The sequence below is a fragment of the Xyrauchen texanus genome, chromosome 4 (genome assembly GCF_025860055.1).
Source record: "Xyrauchen texanus isolate HMW12.3.18 chromosome 4, RBS_HiC_50CHRs, whole genome shotgun sequence".
In the NCBI taxonomy this organism is placed as follows: domain Eukaryota; kingdom Metazoa; phylum Chordata; class Actinopteri; order Cypriniformes; family Catostomidae; genus Xyrauchen; species Xyrauchen texanus.
This window is the reverse complement of record NC_068279.1, coordinates 26,788,409-26,801,987: the sequence shown is the minus strand read 5'-3', so window position 1 is coordinate 26,801,987 and position 13,579 is coordinate 26,788,409. Positions and strand designations below refer to the sequence as shown.

The window sequence follows — 13,579 nt, the reverse complement described above, 5'->3', positions numbered from 1 at the left end:
CAGTCTTTTTGGTGAGCTTAGCCAAACGAGACGGCTCACTAATCTGAAAAGAGATAGCGTAGATAGTGTAGAGGATGAGACAGGAGAAACCATCAGGCTCGGTGTCAGCTGCCTTGAGGAGGCTAGTGCTGCAGTCTGAGGAGGAGAAAGAGGTGGCAGCTGAAAATAAAGATAAACATTGCATGCTTCATTGTGAAAGATGAATAACCTTTCATCAAAATTGGGCCACTTATCAGACTCCACCACAAAAACTGAGTTTACATTAATCCCACATACAACAATGATGTAAGATGTGTGGAGATGATCGGTCAAATTGCTGACATAATGAGAGATTGCTGGCTGACCTCTAAGTATGACAGACATTTAACATACAAAAGCAGCTGGACAACTGATATCCTTTGATAAATATGTATGTAATACATTGTTTGTTAAAAAACTCTGTATTACATTTTTCACTGTGCTCCTAAATTTCTTTGTGTGCTCCTACATTTTTTGATTTAGGAGCGCATGTACTCCTTGGCAAAAAAGTTAGCATGGAGCCCTGGACTTGAAGACTGGAATTACTGTTAATTTTGCTGCTACATTATCCAGTGTACTAGTTAATAATAAAGTGTTCTTAATAAGCTAAACAGTTATACTGAAATAATATGTAGTAAGAGGTTTGTGTTTCTTTACATATTAAAGAGTTCTCCCAATTAGTTTCACACAATAATGTAAAGATATTCGAAACTGAATATGCAAAAAACAACACTGGTATCGGATCGGTATCGACCGATACTGAGATTTCCGGTATCGGAATCAAATCGGAAGAGAAAAAGTGGTATTGGTGCATCCCTACTATTTTGTGAAGTGCACCAGTCCCTCCTGCAGCAAAGGACCCCCACAACATTATGCTGCCACCCCCATGCTTCATAGTTGGGATGGTGTTCTTCAGCTTGCAAGTCTCACTATTTTTCATCCAAACATAACAAGGGAGAGCGGTAAGGGCGCTTGCACCTGAGCTAAATTATGCCTAACACCTGTTTCTGATTACAGTGAACACGGGAGAGCGGCATAAAAGAGCCACATAGCCAGCAGACCAGGAAAGAGAGCTACCAGGTACACCCTGAGACTGTGGTGTTCATTAAGTTTGAGCTGTGGAGCGAGTGTTTTTGTTTTATGTAAATAAACGTACTCACTTTTATTTATTTTTTGCGTCTTATTAAAATGTTTGTGAGAACAATTGTGTTCAAACCAAAACAGTACGTATTTACCCAAATAATAATAAGTGGCTCACTAAAGATCTTAAAATATGCCTTAATGAGAAACGGGTGGCCTTTATGAAGGGTGATAAGGAATTAGTTAGAGAGAAGAATAGAGAACTTAGGGGGAAAATTAAAAGTGCTAAACTTGAATATAAGAATTAAATTTTTTCTTGTGGGTCTTTTGCAAGTAGGAGAGATAGGTAGGACTCGCACATACCAAGAGCACATAAAAGCCTTTTTGAGTGGTGTCAGCTGAGTGCAATTGTGGTAAATGTGGATAAAACAAAAGAAGTGGTAATTACTGGAGATAAGTAGAATATTTTGAAGTTGGAACCTGTAATACTTTGTGGGAATTCAATTGAATTTGTTTGCAATTTTAAGTATTTGGAGACACACATAGATGCTCCACTTAGTTTTATAGAGAATAGTGACAGCATCTGTAAGAAAGATCAACAAAGGTTGTATTTGATCAGGAGGTTAAATCACTTTGGTGTGAGTAAGAACATAATTGAAATGGTCTATAAAAATTTTGTTGAAAGTATTTTAACTTTTAACATGACCTTGTGGTATGGTAATTTGAGTGTTAAAAACAGGGTCAAGATGACCAAGATTGTAAATGAAACCAGTAAGATAATCGGCAAGACACACATCTGAATGATCTATATACAGGTAAAGTCAAGCAAAAGCCTTTAGTGATAGTAGGGGATTTGTCTCACCCTCTTCATGGTGAGTTTCACCTGTTCCATCAGTGAGATGTTATAGACAACCACGTGCAATGAAGAAAGTTTATGAGTTATCTTTTGTGCCCAATGCTGTTAAAATATGAAATGCAAGGGATCGATGACTTCTGTCTTGTTTTGTATGCCATTTTTTATGTATATGTATATTTATATATTGTTTGTGATGTATTGTATGGTGAAGCCAGAGACAATTTTCCACAACGTGGACAATAAAGTTAGCCAACCAACCAACCACTTAAGTTGAAGGACCCTGTTGACTGGTATTGTCCTTGGGGAACCTTCACACTGGTGCCAAAACCCGGGAGATTATCCAGGATGATGGAAGGAAGTCGCCCTGTAGAGTACTCACAGTTGGCGGAGGTCCTCCAGTCCCTTGCTGGTTTACATCAGAACCACCATCAGACCCTGCTTGCGCTCCGACAAGACCAAGATCGCCGCTTTTTCGAGATCCTACGGGCTCAAGCAGAGGACATGCAATCCAGAGCGGACACCAGCTCCCCTTTGCCCCCGCCCGCGTTACAGAAGATGGGGGTGGCGGACAATCCAGAAGCGTTTCTAGACTTATTTGAGCACACCGCCGAGATTTGGGGCTGGCCGCGGGGCGCTGGCCGTCTCATCCCACTGTTGTCTGGGGAAGCCCAGCTCGCGGCTCAACAACTGCTGGCAACGAGCCTCCTGGCTTATGCAGACTTGAAAAAGGCCATCCTACAACAGGTTGGTCGGAGACTCTTCCGGAGCCTGAAGTTGGAGAAATCCGACCGCCCATTCGCCTTCGCCTAACGGCTCCGAGACGCCTGCCGGAGATGGCTGCTAGAGAAGAACCGCGACAACAAGGGACTGGTCAACCAGGTGGTACTGGAGCAGTTCATACAACGTCTTCCAAAAAGAACAGTGGAGTGGGTCCAGTGCCACCGCCCGGTGTCGCTGGAGGAAGCCACCCGGCTTGCGGAGGACCATCCTGAGGGTGGAGGAGCCCTCCTACTCTCTCTCTCCTCCCCCTGTAATTTCCCCTGTTTCATCCCCATCCCCTCTACCCTCTCGCTCTACTCTGTCTCCAGGGCCCGTTCATGCCCCGCGCAGGGGAGGAGGATTCCTGAGGCCAGTTCCCCGGCCGTGGGAGGCGACACATTCCCTGACCCTGATCTTCAGCCGCCCTCCCCCTCAGGTGAGGCTGCCCACCGACACAAGTACGGGCGTAGTGCCTGGGCCAGCGTGTTGGAGGTGCGGAGACCCGGAATCTTCCGGGATCAGTGCCCTTTGATGGAACTGGGGACGGTGGTGCGGGTCTCCGATATCCAGCAGGCTGCCCCCGATCGGGCCAGAGTGTACTGGATACCGGTAAGTGTCAAGGGGGGTACTCACCAAGCGTTGGTGGATACAGGTTGTAATCAAACCACCATCCACCAACGCTTTGTTCAACCCGAGGCTTTGGGCACAGCTAAACTGGTGAGGGTGAAGTGTGTGCATGGGGATATTCACAAGTATCCTATGGTGACCCTTGTGATCAAATTACGGGGAAAAAAACAGAGTGGGGCCGCGGTTAGTTCCCGCCTCGCCCATCCGCTGATTTTGGGGACTGATTGGCCGGATTTTAGAAATGTATTAAAGGGATATGCACGGATGGGTCCTGCACTAAAATAGTGAGATGTGCGATGCTCTTGCAGAGGAGTTGGAGCCCGGGCCATCCTCGACAGCTCCATGTCAGAATGACGAGAGAAGGGGAGAGGCTACAGCCCCTCCCCTTCTCAGGGAACTCCCTGAGAGGGACTTCCCTTTGGAGCAGTCGCGGGACGAAACCCTTAAGCACACCTTCGACCAAGTGAGAGTAATCGATGGTCAACAACTCCAGCTGGACATCGCTCTTTCATATCCCTATTTTGCCATTATAAATGAGCAGTTGTACAGAGTGAAGCAGGACGCTAAAACAGAAGAAAATACAACTCCGCTTTTGATACCACGGAGCCGTCGGTAAATGGTGTTCCAGACGGCTCATTATAATCCCATGGCGGGTCACTTAGGAGAAAGGAAGACACTACACCATCTAATAGCCCGTTTTTTATTGGCCGGGCATTGGCGGCGATGTCCACAGGTGGTGTGCGGCATGCCACGAATGTCAGCTGATAAATCCAACGGCCACCCCAAAAGCGTCATTGTGCCCCCTTCCACTGATCGAGGTCCCCTTCCAGAGAATTGGGATGGACCTCGTCGGGCCATTAGAGCAGACAGCATGCAGACATCACTTTGTATTAGACCTAGTGGATTATGGCCTAGTAGAGCGATTTAATAAAACCCTCAAAAATATGATTCGTAAGTTTGTGCACGAGGGTGCTAGAAATTGGGATAAATGGCTCGACCCCCTGTTGTTCGCAGTGCGAGAGGTCCCGCAAGCCTCCACTGGCTTCTCCCCATTTGAGCTGCTGTATGGGCGGCGCCCACACAGTGTACTTGACTTGCACGAAGCCTGGTAGGAGGGGCCTTCAAATATTAAGAATGAAATTCAATACGTCCTTGATCTCAGAGCAAAACACCACACTTTGGGGAAACTAACACAGGAGAATTTGCTCCGAGCCCAAGAGCATCAGCACCGACTGTATGACAGGGGCACTCGGCTAAGGGAATTTGCACCGGGAGATAAAGTACTCATATTTGTCCCCACATCGAACTCCAAATTACTCGCCAAGTGACAAGGACCCTTTGAGGTCACACGACGAGTGGGGGATCTCGATTATGAGGTCAAACGAACCGATAGAGGGGGTGCACGTCAAATATATCACCTAAACCCCCTTAAATTGTGGCGGGAGGCGGCCCCTGACGTTGGCTACGGTAGTTCTGGAGAGGGCGGAGCTCGGACCTGAGGTAGTTTCAAAATTTAAACAGTTCATCCCAGTCACTTGCAGAGAACACCTTTCACCGTACCAACTCGCAGAGGTCTCCGGGTTACAACGTGAGTTTTCGGATGTGTTCTCCCCTCTACCGGGTCGTACGAACCTCATTCAACACCACATTGAGACCGAGTCGGGGGTTGTGATACGTAGCTGCCCCTACCGGTTGCCAGAGCATAAAAAGAAAATTGTTCGTTGGGAATTAGATGCAATGCTCGATATGGGGGTAATAGAGGAATCCCACAGCAATTGGTCCAGCCCTGTTGTTCTAGTGCCTAAGAGCGACGGGTCGGTGCGGTTCTATGTGGATTATAGGAAAGTCAACACGGTGTCTAAGTTTGACGCATACCCAATGCCTCGTGTTGATGAGTTGCTCGATTGGTTGGGCACTGCTCGATTTTATTCAACATTGGATTTGACGAAGGGTTATTGGCAGATCCCCTTGTCACCAATTTCCCTTAAAAAAACTCCTTCTCCATACCGTTTGATTACAATTACGATATTTGTAACAGTTCCATTCGGTTTGTTTGAGGCCCCGACTACGTTTCAGCGTCTCATGGACTGGATCCTCAGACCGCATACAGCCTACGCCGCTGCCTATTTAGGTGACATCAGTAATGATTGGCAGCGGCATATGCAGCATCTGAGGGCGGTTCTGAGATTGCTGCGATGGGCGGGACTCACAGCAAACACAAAGAAGTGCGCGATTTGGCGGGTGGAGGTACGGTATCTGGGGTTCCACTTGGGTCACGGTCTGGTGCGTCCCCAAATTGATAAGACGGCGGCGTTTGCGACCTTTCCGAGGCCCAAGAGGGTGAGACAGTTTCTGGGGCTGGCTGGCTATTATAGAAGATTCGTACCAATTATTCGGACATCACCAGCCCGCTGACTGATCTCACTAAAAAGGGAGCTCCAGACCCGGTCCAGTTGACGGAGCATTGTCAGCATTCATGCAAGTTAAAGCCGCACTTTGCGGGGGACCGCTTTTACATTCACCCGATTTCTCTCTCCCTTTTGTGTTACAGACAGAGGGCTGGGGGCCGTGCTCTCGCAGGTGGTGGAGGGAGAGGAGCGCCCGGTTCTGTACATTAGCCGCAAGCTCTCATTTCATCCGATACTACCTGTTGAGGCGGGCCTTCACCCTCTGTTCGGATCACGCCCCACTCCACCGCAGGAAAGACACCAACGCGTGGATTACCCGTAAGTTCAAGGTGGTCCACAGACCGGGAGCGCAGATGGTGGCCGGCGATTTTCTTTCCAGAAATGGGGGGAATGGTAGGCAGTCCGGATGTTTCCCCGGCCTGAGTCGGGCGGTGGGTATATGTGGCAGCGGGGGCGTGGTCAAGTGTCCGTCCGGAGAGAGGGAGAACGGTATGGGCGTTTGCACCTGAGCTAACACCTGTTTCTGATTACAGTGAACACAGGGAGAGCGGCATAAAAGAGCCACATAGCCAGCAGACCAGGAGAGAGAGCTACCAGGAAAACCCTGAGACTGTGATGTTCATTAAGTTTGAGCTATAAAGCGAGTGTTTTTGTTTTCTGTAAATAAAATCCCTGCACATTCCGTGTTCACAGTGCATGAATTCCCCACATGTTTTGTTTTTGCATGTTGGTTAAAATTAGTAGACATTGGAACACAAGAAATCAAGTTTCTTTCTATAGGACTGAAAATCCATGTCTCTCCATGCATATGTCTCATCATCATCATCATCATCATCATCTCTCTCTGTGCAACATAGTCTTTTTAACATGCATGTGCTCTCGTAAAGGGACAGAGCGCTAGTTGTATTCCCACTGTAAAAAAAAACAAATTAATCAATTAATTAGTCTTTAGCGATAAAGCCCAAGTTACAGTTATACACGTGTCTGGAAATCACAAGCTGCTCAATATCCAAAATGTAAGTATACATTTAATTAGGTAATATTTCAAAACGTAAATATTAATTCGACATGACAATGCCATTTGATATGAAAAGAAGCAAGATCACTTTGGCTATTATGCTATTATTATCAGAGTTGTTCAGCTGCAGGGTGAAGATGAATATTTGAAACAGTCTACTTCATATCATCCTCATAAAACACCTGTTACATGTCTCATTTCTGGACCATACAGGTATTTTAGTTTTTGTTCTTTGTATATCAGTCAGGGTTGGTCTTGTCTGATTTCATGTTATATAAAAAATTTTAATTCACAGATTACGCCTAATCTCTACCTACTGTATATTACAACCAATTTGGTAGCAAGGCTGTTTCCTCAGACACTAATCAGTTAGTTGCCTCTGTGTCTGAGACCATCAATCCACACATCTTATCACATGGTTTTTGAGTGCATTACCATGGAGACATAGCGTGTGTGGAGGCTTCACGCTATTCTCCACGGCATCCATGCACAACTCACCACACCCTCCACCTAGAGTGAACCACATTATAGTGACCACAAGGAGGTTACCCCCATGTGGCTCTCCCCTCCCTAGCAACCAGGCCAATTGGTTGCTTAGGAGACCTGACTGGGGTCACTTAGCACACCCTGGATTCAAACTCATGACTCCAGGGGTGGTAGTCAGCGTCTTTACTCGCTGAGCTACACAGGTTCCTGGGGGACATGTGTATTAAAAACATAGTTCTGTCACGTGACAGTGTTGAATTTATGCAAAAATCTCTAAAATTATACGTTGACACTTTTTATCATTAATTTGGGTTTCCGTCAGCTATATCGATAAACATTTTGATACGCTAAACCTTTTTTTCACCAAAAAATCCTTTGATCAATTCTATTGGGATTTGAACTGCAAAATGATAAACAAAAAACTAGCAAGTGTTTCCTTTTTAAAAAAATTTGGTCATGTTCTACTGCCAATAAATAGTCTTAGGCTGCTCTTTAAGGGTTCACTCTTGAGTCCTCTTAAAAATAGCCAAACTCAGACCTTTATCACAAACAAATAAATCCTCTTCATATGCACATTGTACCTGCCCAATGTGTACATGTTATTGTCCACTTTGTGATTTTCAGCCCACTATTCATAATTATTTTTTGGAAACCAGTAAAATTGAATATTATATTATAATAATATTATATTTATTTTTATTATTCAATAGTAGTACTGTAATTGTGTAATACAATTTTAACTTGCAAGGTTATTGCAGTCTGGTTAAACCAAGAAGTTCTAAATCATCAAGTTTTTTTAAATGGTCTGCACTTATATAGCGCCTTTTTAACCTTAATTCAAAGCGCTTTACACTGTGACTCATTCACACACCCATTCACACCAATGGCGGCAGAGCTGACATGCAAGGTGCTAGCCTGCCATTGGGAGCAACTTGGGGTTCAGTGTCTTGCCCAAGGACACTTTGGCATGTGGAGTCGTGTGGGCCGGGATTCAAACCACCAACCCTCCGATTAGTCGCTGACCTGCTCTACCAACTGAGCCTCAGCTGCCCCATTTCAAGAACTGATGTCTTCTTCCCTTGAACATTTCCTTCTAGTTTTCAAACTTTGACTTTAACACCATTTAATGTTAATATTGGAGTTGGAGTTGGAGTGATGGTGGTGTAGTGGTCTTATGCACATAACTGGTGAACTGGTAATCAGAAGGTTGGTGGTGTGATCCTCACAGCCACCACCATTGTGTCCTTGAGCAAGGCACTTAACAGGTTGCTCTGGGGGGATTGTCCCTGTAATAAGTGCACTGTCAGTCGCTTTGGATAAAAGTGTCTGCCAAATGCATAAATGTAATGTTACTAAAATACACAGTACCTGGGGCATGCAGTGAAGTGTGTACCCTTTCATATCTCTTTATTAAAGTAAGGGCCACACATCTCCTTATCCTGTTCTGGCCAATGGTGCAACGCTATAGCCATTGGATATAGTGAAAAGACTGCTCTGTTACTACATCCTGTTATGACATTATACTACATCCTGTTATGACATAATGTCATAACAGGATGTAGTGACAGAGCAGTCTTTTCACTACATCCCGAATTTGTAATGCCTTAACCATCTAATGGAGTTTTGTGTTCCTTGCCACAGTCGCCTTCGGCTTGCTCACTGGGGTTATTAATTAATTATTTTTAAACACAATTCACAATCGTATTTTATCTAATTACACCATGATGACTCCTAGATATTACAGTTTTATCTTCTGATAATGCCTGATCTTCTGTAAAGCTGCTTTGAAACTATGTGTGTTGTGAAAGGCGATATACAAAGGAAAATGACTTGACAACTCAATAATCTATGTCTCCCTCTTTTTCTTTCTCTTTTGTGTTCTTCCTGTGCCTGTCTGTGCATGTGGTCTGGTTTTTCCTACATTGTGGGGACCAAAAATGCCACAACAAGCATAGTAAAACCTGAAATCACCTACATTCTTGGGACCAACCAATAGTCCCCACAAGAAAAATGGGTTAATAAACATACTAAATAGTCATAATGAAAATCTAATAATGCAGAAAGGGTGTGTAAGGATTAAGTTTAAGGGTAGGGTGAGGACAAAAAAATAAATCACTAGTTCGGTATAAAATACAAGAAAAGAGTAGTCAATGGAAAGTCCTCACCAGGATAGAACAACAAATGTGTGTGTGTGCTTACATTTTTGTGCATGTGTGTTTAACTCCTTAATAGATCTGACTAATCAATCACTTACTGTAGACACATTATCAATGCTTTTCACTGTAAATCAGTCCTGAGCTTCACACTTTCAGTTTGTTTGTATATACATTACATTTAGTGTATATATACGTGTAAAATGTTATGGTATTTATGTGAATTATATTGTATTTTTCTATATCTCTGTGTGCATCTTTCAGTGGGAAAACTTTTTTGTTGCCTTTAACTAACATGATTTTTATTTTTATTTTTTATTTTTTCTGGACAGACTTGTCAAGAAACCGTTTCTGTGAAATCCCTCCAGAAGTCTGTATGTTTGCACCTCTGGAGTCATTAAACCTTTATCACAACTGCATAAAAGTCCTTCCAGAGGCCATTATCAACTTACAGATGCTCACCTACCTGAACATCAGGTAAAACCATCATGATCTCTTTTTCTGTTGATTCAGAAAAACTTCCCTGTCCTGATTTGGTTTTTGTCTATCAACATGATTGGCTAGGGAGAGTCTCGTGACTCCCTTCAAATCAAATCACTTGTAAGAAACTTAAATGGCAGTATGGTGTATAACCTTGAAAAACAGGTGTATTTCTTCAAAAACAAAATGTGTTTCTGTTAATTAATAGTATTCTGATGTGAGTCCTTGGTGTGTTTCCTTTGTGCTGGCACGTATCTTTGCAAAGATACTTTTAATCAGTTATTGTATGAATGGTGTCTTGTTCTAATAAGCTGAATGTATGATATCTTTGCAGCTGGTGTTTTCTTTCATTAGTCAAATGATAATGTGTATGAGCAAAGAAGGCAGCCTCATTGTGGGGATGCACTGAAATGTAGGACAAAGATAAAAAGTATTTGATGGGGACATGGCTGTTTACGCAGATGTTTCTAGGAGTTGATGTACTCTGTCCATGAACTGTAACATGAGGTCAAGATATGAGAGGCTACCAAAGATATATGTTTCTTTTCAATAGAGAGGCAAGGATATATGTTTCTTTTTAATAGATGGGCGAGGGAAAGAAACAAGGCAGTGACCTCGTTAGTCAGAGATAGTGGGTAACAAGATAACAAAAAGGTATATAACTGAGAACTTAGGATAATGAGTCAGAACGGACAGCTGACTGGTCTCATGTTTGTTGGTGTTCAATAAACTACAACTCTGGCATCTGGAACTCAAGCCTCCGAGAGTTTTCTTACAACTTAGAGAGATTCATCGCTATTTTCCACGACAGCAGCTGCAGATCTGGCGCCAACTGTGAGAATACCTCAAGCACAGTTTACAGCTGAACATCTCAGCCGCACCTGAAAGGGCTTTTCATAGTGAAAAAGGCCAATTGCTTGATCGTGTCATGTGAGTTTAACTTGCTCAAGCCAGATATCAGCATTAATTCTGCCTCTAATTTGAAGAAACATATTGTGGTAAATTTCATATTTCTGATTACTAGATTATATGTGTCTATAATGTAGCCTGTAATTGAACTATCTATCACTGAGATTATTTGGCTGCTGTGAGAGATTAATGCAATGTTTTCAAAAGGGCTGGGCAATAAAATTATCTAGATGTTTATCAGAAAAAAGAGAGATGTCCTTGATCAATTTTTTTTTTAGTTTTCTATATTTAGCTATTCTACATCTTAATATGTAAATATGTATTCTACGTGCATATTTATGTTCTACATCTAGAACAGGGGTGTTCATTACATAAATCGCAATAGTAAGAGCACCACTGGTTGGTTGATCTAGATGAAATATAAAAGATAGATTTTTTTTATTTCTTGACGTCTGTTGCTGCATGCTGTTTGATTGACAGGCAGCTAATTTTTGAGCGCTAATGCGCTAAACGATCAAATACACTTAATTCTGCCAATGCCCATTTAATGTAAACGCAGTCGTTTATGTCTAAAGTGAACTTAAACAGTGGGACAAAATGCGTATTTGCATCAAAATGTTGGTGTTATGGATGTGTGGGAAGGAGGAGAAGGCAGGCGGGAGGTGCGGATCCAATCGCGGCTTTTATTGACAAAAAAATAATAACTGAGTAAACACAAAGAAAAGTCCACAATGGGAAAAACTAACTTTAACACAAAAAGAACACACGGCTGCAAGAACAAACACGAAGGGCAAGTAACAAGGCCAAAGGCACGACAAGAAACCATACAACGAACAACAAGGGAAAAGGAAAACAACAGGGTTTAAATACACAGACACAATGAAGACTAAACGAGACACAGGTGAGAACAATGATGCAATGATGGCAGTGATGAGATCAGGGAATTGTGGAAAGTGTAGTTTTTAGACAGACAAGTGAAACACGGGGCAGACAACAAGCAAAACGTGACATGCAATATGATCAGTGACGAGTGAAACAGAAAACACAGGGCAGACAACACGGGAACGTAACAGTTGGACTTGAAGTGTACATGTAACTAAATTGAGCAATGTCTAGTAGACTATGTCATATAAAGTCTATTAATTAAAGAACATTAACAAGGAAATGAGAAAACCACTCACTACTTTTGGCCGCATATCTTGAGTAGCTTTAAAAGTATTAATGTAATAGAATAAAACAGTGACATTTTCAATAATAATAATTTTTTTTTTAAATATTGTTTGTTTTTTAATAATACCGACCCTTGATGTAGAGAGTGTGTTAACTGGTATAATAAATTACCAGGAAGAGATGATAAAATAATTGATAATTATGCTTAGCCTTTATAAAGATCAACATTTGCAGAGCAGAACATTCCAGTCACAGTCACAAACTTCAGAAAATTGTTCATCATGCATGAAAATAAGAACACAACTATTTCTGGGCTTAAAAGATACAAGAACTAAATCATTGTGGAACATTGTATCTCAAAAGAAGGACAATGTGGTCCCCCATGTGCTACTTAAAGAAATAATTCACACAAAAATTGTAATTCTCTTATCATTTACTCTCCCTCATGCCATCTGTCTATGACTTTCTTTCTTCAGAACACAAATTAAGAGATTTTTACAAGAATATTTCAGCTCTGTTGGTCCATTTAATGTAATTGAATGTGTGCCAAAATGTTGATGCTCCAAAAAGCACATAAAAGCAGCATAAAAGTAATACATACAACTCCAGTGGTTTAATCCATGACTTCAGAAATGATATGACAGGTGTTGGTGAGAAACAGATCAATATTTAATTCCACGTTTGCTAGAAATTCTTCTCTCTGCCCAGTAGGTGGTGATATGTTTGATGAATGTGAATCACCAAAAACACAAGAAGTGAAATTTAAAGTGGAGAATGACTGAGCAGGGAGGAGAATTATTTAAAATAAAATTAAAAATAAAGTTAAAGTAAAAATTGAATTAAATATTGATCTGTTTCCCATCTATCATATCGCTTCTGAAGACATGGATTAAACCACTGGAGGCTTGATGGATTAGACTACTTTTATGCTGATTTATGTGATTTGTGGAGCTTCAATATTTTAGCACCGATTCACATTCATTGTATGGACCAAAAGAGCAAGAGAGATATTCTTCTAAAAATCTTAATTTGTGTTCTGCAGAAGAAAGTCATACACATCCGGGATGGCATGAGGGTGAGTAAATGATGAGAGAATTTAAACTTTTGGGTGAATTATTCATTTTTAAGCATGATGTAGCCACTGTTCCAAACAACTTTTCCCATGCCTGCTCTACTTCTGTTGTGCAGGACATGACGTGCCAAGTCATTCTGCTTATTTAGCATCTTTTTGCATTCCTTGCATTGTTTGAACATGTTTTATGCACAACAATAAATTTATGGAAATTATGACCCTACACATAAACTGATTTTAATGTAATTGTTTTATACATTACGATTTAAAATGGTGATCAGTGTATTGAAAATAACATTTTAATCTTTTAATTTCTATTATCATGTCTCATTATTCATTTCTGTTATTCATTAGTATTATCATGTTATTTTTTGGAATCAGATTCATGTAGTGTTTATCATAGATAAGTGATGCATTTTCAAATTTGGCATACAGTGTTCATTATAATGGGGCATAGGTTTTGCAACTTGGTACTCAATACTCACTACTCATGAGTACTTTTAAATGAGCTACTCTTTTACTCTTACTTTGAGTAGTTTTTAG

General features: G+C 41.8%; 1 protein-coding gene across 4 annotated transcripts in view; it reads left to right on the top strand.

Moving 5' to 3' along the window:
- LOC127639143 (leucine-rich repeat and calponin homology domain-containing protein 2-like) overlaps positions 1 to 13,579 on the top strand; it is a 127,158-nt gene that overhangs the window by 29,393 nt on the left and 84,186 nt on the right. For 3 of the 4 annotated variants that reach the window (XR_007969933.1, XM_052121027.1, XM_052121019.1), the window contains exon 2: positions 9,738 to 9,882. Coding sequence is in view for 3 of the 4 variants with exons in the window: in XM_052121027.1 (XP_051976987.1) it covers positions 9,738 to 9,882 (145 nt within the window). In the remaining variant the exon portion in view is untranslated. Of the gene's footprint in view, positions 1 to 1,035; positions 1,099 to 9,737; positions 9,883 to 13,579 lie in introns of all 4 variants that reach the window. The other variant, XM_052121035.1, reaches the window with a different exon arrangement.